Here is an 8603-nt window from a genome sequence, read left to right as displayed (position 1 = left end):
TCGTCGTCGCCGTTCACTGCTTTGCCGAAGTTCCTGGTTGTGGATTTGGTTTTTGGGGGTTTAGATTGGGTTTTTTCAAAACCCGATCTACTCTTCCATGCCGACCCATCCACCAATCAAGGCCTTCCACCATCCTCCCTGTCCTCCTAGCTTCCATTTTCCGCCAGCCGATGCTTGTTCAGTTCCCCGCTTGCCGGTGCCCGATCTGTTCTTCGGCTGGTTATCACCGTCCCTACCCTTGTTTTGTTGTAATTTTCTTTTTGTTTTATTGTGATTTTAGTTTTATTTTGCTGTTAGTATTGTTTTTTGTGGTTTTTTATCTCCCTGCAATGACTTGGTTTGATTTTGAGGAGGAGATTGATGTTGGTGGTCATCCTACACCGGCTTCCTTTTGGTTCTTTGCAGTGCCTACTCTGCAACAACTATTTAACAGTAATTGTTGTTTTACCTGCAATAATCTCTTCACGGAGTTTATTTGCAATTTACACCGCCTTGTGCGGTCCTGGAATAGGCCCGGCTTGCTTATGATTCTTTTGGGATCATTGGTAATTACCATTGCCTGCTGTTTGGTCCTTTTGGATTGGATCCAGAGTTTGTTCTTGTATTTGCAGTTTTATTTACCATTTGGGCTTTGTTGTTGGGGTGGCCTTCCCTTTAATTTTTATTTCTGTATTGTTTTAGTTTATTTTGGGTTTATTGTTGGGGAGCCCACCCCTTTTTCGTTTTCAGGATCTCCCACTTTCTCTTCTGTTCGGATCAGAAGTGGGAAAGATCCTTCCCTGTAGCCCTTTTCTTATTCAATTAAAAAAAAAAAAAAAAAAAAAAGAGGAGGAATATCTGAAATGATGAACAGCTTGCACTTTTTGTAAATTGTATCCAATTAATTGTCGAATGAACCAACAAGAGAAATACAATGATTAAAAATGGAGGAAACCAATAAAACCTTGAAATATCTCAACCAATTCCAGCAAGCACATGAATTTTTTTATTATTATTTTTTCTTTCTTTCTCTTTAGAAAAGGGAAATCTAGAAAGAATCTCAACGAAGTATAGTAATTACATGGTAATATTGAGAGAAGCAACTATAAAATTGAATTTAAGTGGGTAACAACCAAGTTCTGTAGATTCAGTCATCCATCTACTATACTGACGAAAAAACATGTGAGCTCTTTTGATAACCTAGACAATCAATTTCCCTGAAATTTGGGAAGAGAGAAACAAAAGCAGTGAAGGGAAACATCCATTATATACCATTATTGATCTCTCCAAAAGCCTGCATTAACTGTAGCAAGAGCGAAAAGAGTATTAGAATTGAAGCTACCAAAAAGTTGACTAAAATTAAGTAAACCTAACATCGAAACATATTCGCATTTCCGTATGCTAAAAATTTGTACTTTTCTAACAAAATTGCTCAGCAAAAAAGAAGAAGAACCGCATAAACATCAACTCTAAAATACATTAAAAAAAAAAAAACAACCGCAGAAACATCAACTCTAAAATTCAAAAATCTGAATGGTGAAAATGCCATTTTACTCTAACAGGTCCAAGTTAACCTTGTTAACTTTTACTATTTTTTATAGAAGCTAGCTACCAGTATCCATATGTTAGTTCAGCTACTATTTAAAACTAGCATATAACCTGCATCATGTGCAGGTATTTTTTTAATTAAAAGAATTTTTTGAGGAAACATCTTGAGAATTTTTTTATTTAAAGAAATAGAATAATAATATTGAAAAAGAAAAAGAAAAAAAAAAAAGGATAGGAAAGATGTAAGATGAAAATAGCAATCAGTTAGAACTTTAGCAATTTAAATATAAAAAAGATATTGAACATCAAACAGCACCAAACACTACTTTGTCAATATAATTGTACATCACACTTAAATAAACATAGAAGCTGGTGTTGAAGGAAGAAAAAATCAATAAATAGAATGCTAGTTTAGAATTTACATGTATAATATGAATCCAATGAATAGCTAACACATAGAAACAACTAAGGGGAAGAAGTTTCTATGTTGGCCTTTCAACTGATTAGGTTAATTTCCATTGTCAAAATACCACAGGTATGTGAACATAAGAGACACTCCCCTAGACACCTCCCCATCAGAACATGTTGGCTGCATCAAAAAAAAAAAAAAACACAGAAAAGATTCACTAATAAAGGAAAAAGACTAAAGAAACTCCATCTTCTTCATCCTAGCCAACATTTAAGATAAACACTTGTTCTGTTTTTAATGTTTTTTCAAGTTTTCACCATTAGACAACCAATGAGCAATTACTATATTAGGAATTATGAAATTGAGAAAAAAGGGATATATGTGATCCAAAGAGTGCCACCATTGTTTTTTTTTCTTTTTTTTTTTTTTTTTTGAACTTTTTGGATAGCCTAGCACTGAACCAAAATCATGTTTAAAGCATGTACCTAAATTTCACTATTTCAAGAGAAACTGAATCCAAAGCGCTAAATTTCCCAGAATTAGCATTTTTCCCAGGAAATTGAATTACTACAAACACTAAAAACCTATGAAAAAAAACATGAATTTCCGTTGCTGGGTACTGAGAACAAAAACATCATTATCAAACCAATCCCCCAAAATCCTAGAAAGAGAAAGAGAAATTGACCCAAAGTGAAAATTTCCTAGCAAAGGCACACACGATCAGAAGGAAACAAAAGAAAAGAACACTTAATTTGATTTGAGAGAGGTCTTTGAGGGTTCTAATTGGAGTGGTAGAGTTGCAGATGTTGGAGTAAGCCTTCGATAGAGTGGCATCCAGTAAGAGAAGAAAAAAGAAAAAGAAAGAGATAGAGATAGAGAAAGAGGCGGCTGGGAATAAGAGATTGTAAAACCTAAACATACATTGTAATTCTCTCCCTTATACTCACGTTCAGGACCCTGCAGATCAAAACGCGAGACAAAGAGATGGCTTAGAGACGGAGACTCAAGAGACAGTGGGCACTAGGGAGTCTTAGAGGGTGAGATTTCGAGACGGTAGAAAAACCTAAATTGTTATTTACATGGTTTAATATCGGTGAAAAAACGCATTGTTTTTTATATATGTGATATGTTCAGCCAAAACGCACAGTTTAACTAAATGAAAAAAAATGCACGCACGGTTCAGTTTTAAAAATCACTGGTTCAGTAAACAAATGCAAGGTTCAGTCTTTTTTTTAAAAAAAAGGTTCACGCCACATGTCACAATTCTAGGCTATTTTAGGAGGGGTTTCGGCTATTTTATATATATATATATATATATATATATATATATATATGAGTAATGTTAGTTCAACAATTATATGAAATATGAATGAAGGAAAATCATCCATCACTTCCATTTAATAGATGATTTCAATAAGAGCTCAACAGATTAGAACATACCAACTTGGCATACCCATATGGCGTGGGGTATATATAGTTTGGCAGAGCACAACCAGAACCCACCAACCAGCATCTTGCTCCCAATGTCCAGTGGGATCAGATCATTTGATAACTGTCCATAAAAGGTAATTAATGCTCTCCTAAAATTCTAATGCCCTCTAGTTCAAACACCTTGATCATGAACAGAGAAGTTTTTCCTTGAAGTGAAAGTAGACTTTCAATCAAAAAAAAAAACATTTTTATTAAAGACAAAAAAACAAAAAAAAATCCCTTCTAACCATCTTCTACCATCAATCTCAGCTAGTAATTAATTTCAACTCCTTTCACTGATCTACATTCCACACATTCCTTGCTCTAATTGTTTCACCAGTCTTTGGTTCTCATATATCTACTCCAATTTTATTCCCAGTTTAGAACCATAGTTGAAACTACTTCACCAATACGCTCTATGCACCATGAAACCTCTCCATTTGCTGTATCAAAACTGGTGCAATGGCATGTTCATTTGTTCGTTAGAATTTTGTAGTTATAACTTAAGACACAACATGTATTCTAAAATGATTGTTTACGAATTATTCACCGTGTGTTTATGAATAAATCTCTGAAAATTGATCAACATGAGTTGTTATGGTTGTAGGAGGAAGAATTGAGCACTTTGCTATGCTAGCACAATCAGAACATGTTGCCAAATTAGTGTAACAGAAAAAGGTTCCAGATTTGAAGCCTGACAAAATTTTTGGAGGTTCTGGAGAAAGATCCATATGACACCATAAATAATTATGCATTATTGTCAAAGAATCTATTAGTACAAATTGAAGCTTGTAAGACAAGCGGAAGAAATTTTGTTCAGATATTTGAATATTACCACTTTTGTTTCGATAAGTTCGATTCTTACCACATTTAAAGTTCATTCATATCATGCTGGTATCCACAGGATAACTCCCTAGCACTCGCAAGAATGTAGCAAACTCCTGCCAAAAAAGTGTATAATTTCTTTTAATCTCACTTATTATTTACTTCCTCTAACAATGCTGGAGATTAGGAGGGAAAATTAGGAGGGGGGAACAAAACAAAAAAAAACACACTTTTAGATTCCTTAGGGCATTCTGTGCATTCGGGTCAGCCATTGATGCTTCGAAGTCCACATAGAAAAGATAGTCAAAGTATCTGTCAGAGAAAATTAAGACATAATCCAGTCAAAAGCATGTTGCCAAAGTTCTAATTAGAAACCAAGATCTTTGTAAGAGAACAAAAAAAAGGATTTACTTTGGAAACCCATTGTTATTATCATCTGTCACTCCCAAGAGCTGCTTCCGCAAGGGACGGCTTTCAATCTGGTAGAGAGAAACAAAGAAGGCAATCAGCACTGCTTGAAAATATAACAGCAAATGCTACTATTAAAAAGGCACCATACAATTACAGGACAAGAGAACATACCTTTATAAGGTTGATTTTCCGCAGAGCAAACACAGCAAGTGCCTTGCAAAGTACTCCAGGACCCTCCTCCAGTGAGAAAACTATACTTGTCTGAGAAATCAATACCACCCTCAGCAATAGAATTCAGTCCGAAATAAATTAGTTGGCATGACATCCAATTAAGAGCAGTTCTAAAAGAGAACAAAAATGAAATGGTAATTCAACTGCCAGCCATCTCAAATCTTCAAAGGGCTGACCTTGAATGGCCTATCTATGCCTGGAATAATGGGTTCCCTGGCGAGCATTAGGAATCGGGTAACATTATCACAATCATCCTATCAAAAGGGGGAAAAAAAAACTGAGAAATCCGATATAGTAATGAATATCTGGAATATGCCAAAAGGTTAACACACCATAAGGCTTGGATACAACCTGAATATCTTGAGCAAGTATATTCAACCCATAGATCATTGCAGCAGTAGAGCTAGCCACTGCTCCTGTGTCTTTTAGTTTGTGGAATGCAACATGCTACAAAGTTACAAAAAGTTCAAGTCAGCAACAATAGTAAAAATGCCATGAATATTTTCAACTGGTTGAATTTAAAAATTAATCCAAATGTTCAAAATATTCAAGTATCAAAATGAAAGAGAAGAAAATATAACTCAATTTTCCCATGAGGTCATCTGACCCAAGTGAGGCAAGAAGAGTAGCTTCCTCCCAAAATAACCAGAGTATCTCAAATTTACCATAAAGCATCATCAGCACCACTAAGAAAAAATACTTGGAAGAATGCCACTATTAAATCTAGGCATACCTTTGCAGCTCCAGCAGTGTCATCAACTGCTTCTCTAACCAATCCCAACCTCATTAATGTGTGTTCACACTGAGCAAGAGCCTGAAATATGTCCCAAATTTGATTAAATCTCAGCATAGAGAGAGAGAAAGAGAAAAAAAGCAAAAAAAATCTATGTACCATTTACCTGGGGATGGCTAAGAACCCTTTTCAGCTCTTCAAGTTTAACACCATGATTAGCCATCAAACAATGCCGAACTGCAAATTTAACTTCACCTACTATATGCAAACTGTGGCGGAGTAAAAGGTCATAATTTCTGTGGATGCTCCCACCTAAAGAATTCTCAATCGGTAAAACTGCTCTGTCCACAAGCCACCTTTCAACGGCCTGCAGTGGGAAAGAAGGGAAAAGAATATTTTAGTGAAGCCCTAATTACGACAATGGTATGTTTATTAATTGGAAGGTGGCGTTTTCCTGATACAACTTTTAACTTTTGTCTCTTTCTCTTATAACATGACCACAACAATGATGGTGGACTTTGGATTAATCAAATTTTTCCCATAATCAATAATAACCACGCAACAGTCGTACAAATATGTCATCAAAGAAGCTGTTTTGATGCTCTAATTGGTTCCTCAACAGCTCCTCGGAATCTTTCTTTGATATCTTCCGTCAACTTTCGTATCAAGTTGATTGACCGGATAAAATGGTCCTATTCTCGGTTTTTTTCTTTAGGCCATTTATAGTTGGAACTTGGAAGTTCTAATGACATACTAGATTCTTGACTAGAGAGAAAACGGAAGATGCTGATGAAACTTCGAATATACTTTTTAAAGAAAAAAAATTCAGACCCAAGTCCATGAAAATGATAGTAGTGACTACTGAAGTATATAGGACAACAAGCAAATTCCAACGTTATGGCCAAGTTCAAGCTAAAGACAATAACTGAAGTCTTCATAAGAGTGCGCGAGAAGAAATATACGAAATTTAAAATTGCATAAACTCGTACTATGGATCCTCAAAATAACTTAGAACACTAAAATAATAATGGGTACAATAAGCTTCATGTTCCTGATCCCAGATAGTCACAATAAAAGCCACGCACATCCGGTATTTCAGTGTTTACAAACTTGCAAATTATTTATAATTGCACATCAAAATCAAGCATTTCACACAGAATTCATATCGAATCCCACATCCATTTGCATATATAAAGAAAACCTATATCCATATAAAGGAAATGCATTAATGAATGAAGATTTGTGTAAACAATGGCAAAGGGGGTTCAAGACTTCACTTCAAAAGCGGTGTCGAATTGCTCGCAAGGCACTGCTTCGCAATTCGGGTACGCCTTCTCCGCAGCAGACTCACTGTACGCGCCACGAACCCCCTAAATCCAAGGCAACATTCAATCAAATCTACACAATCCAACGCATTCAAACTCATCTAAAACAAACATATATCATAGCCACCTGATACGCAACGCGAAGGCAGGACCCATGGGATATTGAATCAGAAAACTGGCTTGAAGATAAAGGTCCTGCAATCAAACAAACTTGCTAACCCTAATATTTTCGAACCCAATTGAAATTTAAGGTAAAGAAGGATAGTTACGTGGAAGCATATTGGGATCCTTGGAGACGACATCGTATTGAGAGTCATCTAGGAGCCTGTGCAATTGGAGGGCCTGAGCGTTCCCTTCATTGTTGTTGTTGTTGTTGTCGTCGTCTCCATGAAGAGAGGCCAGAACGGGGAAATGACGACGGAGTTTCTTGTAAGGAACGTGAACTATGACGCTGGCTTTCGGTCTTTGTTCGGAGGCCCGCGATTTGGATGTGACGTGGCGCGATAGAGGGTTTGTCGGGGACCGTACGATTGAAGCCGCCATGAGAGTTGAAAGTTGAAACTCCGGTGCATCACAGAGGGAGACTCAGAACAGGGGCGGTCGAGTTTTGATTCTTGAATGGTAAACAAACCGATATTTCCGATGTTTGTTGATTACGTGGTTGCATTTCCTTTTAGCCAGTTGTCAACTGTTAATTGGTCCTAGGGATTCTAGAAGCGGACCGGGTCGGATTCTTTGGGTGTTTGATTGACATGATTTTTGTGGAGCTAAAAATCGGATTTGGATCTCATAGGATTCCAAATCGTGTGAGCGTCGTGTCGTCGTGAGATTGCCAGTGTTGTGAAAGAAAAAGAGAGAGATACCTGGGACCGGAGGCTGGAGCGGCGCTGGAGAGGCGGCTGTGATTTAGGCTTTAGACGACTGAGCGTTAGGATTTAGGAAATTAGGGTTTTTTTATTTTTTTTTAGTCCTGCTATGCGGCAGACCCGGGTATTCCCCAGGTCTGCCGAATATCTCTACTCGTTTTTCTTAGGTCACAGGTTATTTGCTGGACGGGGCGGGTACCAGAGTACCAAAATTTTGTTATAACCCGCAACCCGCCCATTCCGGGTTTGGAAAAACAACCCGTATCCGCAAAAAAAAAAAAAAAACATTAAACCCGGCATGTGCGGGGCGGATCGAGTTGGGCGGGATGCTCACCCCTTTATTGCTCATCAGAAGAAAGAAAGCCCAAAAAAAATAAAAAATAAAAACGCTTTTTTTTTTGTTTTTTGTTTTTTTTTTTTTTATATAAGACTGCGTTTTGTTTTGACTGTTTTCCAAAAATTTAGGTTATTTAAACGTTGAGTTCAGCACATTTAGGGATAATTAAGGAAAATTTGGTAATAATAAAATATTCAATTACAAATTCAAATTTTATTTAAAAGAAGGAAACTTTATTAATTAGCATTCCCATACCCATATTCTGTATTTGTAAAGATCCTTTAATAATACATTAAATTTGTATTTATTTTGGTTAATGCAAATTTTTAGGTTATTTTGAGCTTGTTTGGGATTACGTTTGAGAAATAGAGCTTTTAAGTTAAAACGAGCTTTTTGGCAAAAGCTTTATTTTGCCAAAAGTGCATTTTGGCTATTTTTTAAACTTTTTAAACCATTAAAAACGCTTTTA

At 36.3% G+C, this 8603-nt stretch overlaps 1 protein-coding gene across 4 annotated transcripts; it reads right to left on the bottom strand.

Moving 5' to 3' along the window:
- Nucleotides 1-1017: 1017 nt before the first annotated feature.
- LOC132163447 (arogenate dehydratase 2-like) lies at nucleotides 1018-7866 on the bottom strand. Of its 4 annotated transcripts, none has more exons than XR_009438301.1 (13): nucleotides 7201-7866; nucleotides 7059-7126; nucleotides 6884-6976; nucleotides 5773-5973; nucleotides 5607-5687; nucleotides 5225-5320; nucleotides 5050-5127; nucleotides 4814-4903; nucleotides 4643-4710; nucleotides 4462-4543; nucleotides 4272-4347; nucleotides 3377-3488; nucleotides 1018-1282 (listed from the first exon to the last, which is right to left on the bottom strand). XR_009438301.1 is itself a non-coding variant. In XM_059573743.1 (12 exons), exons 1-11 carry the CDS (start codon nucleotides 7472-7474, stop codon nucleotides 4288-4290), a joined length of 1191 nt encoding a protein of 396 aa, XP_059429726.1. In that variant the 5' UTR covers nucleotides 7475-7865; the 3' UTR covers nucleotides 1018-1282; nucleotides 4272-4287. The 4 variants fall into 4 exon arrangements, 2 of the variants coding, with proteins under 2 accessions (XP_059429726.1, XP_059429727.1); XR_009438302.1 differs by lacking the exons at nucleotides 1018-1282; nucleotides 3377-3488 and adding exons at nucleotides 3510-3860; nucleotides 3957-4039; XM_059573743.1 differs by lacking the exon at nucleotides 3377-3488 and having other exon boundaries at nucleotides 7201-7865.
- Nucleotides 7867-8603: the final 737 nt, after the last annotated feature.

Source organism: Corylus avellana, chromosome ca10 (genome assembly GCF_901000735.1).
Source record: "Corylus avellana chromosome ca10, CavTom2PMs-1.0".
NCBI classification, from domain to species: Eukaryota; Viridiplantae; Streptophyta; class Magnoliopsida; order Fagales; family Betulaceae; genus Corylus; species Corylus avellana.
This window is presented reverse-complemented; position numbering and strand designations above follow the sequence as displayed.

Bases quoted from the DNA above. Each gene is read 5' to 3' on its own strand.
- LOC132163447 (XM_059573744.1), bottom strand. From the start codon at position 7,474: ATGGCGGCTTCAATCGTACGGTCCCCGACAAACCCTCTATCGCGCCAC. The intron at 5,974-6,883 runs GTGAAGTCTTGA...TTCCCACTGCAG, and splicing joins AATTCGACACCGCTTTTGAA to GCCGTTGAAAGGTGGCTTGT. The intron at 4,544-4,642 runs GTAAATCCTTTT...TTTCTCTGACAG, and splicing joins AATAACAATGGGTTTCCAAA to ATACTTTGACTATCTTTTCT.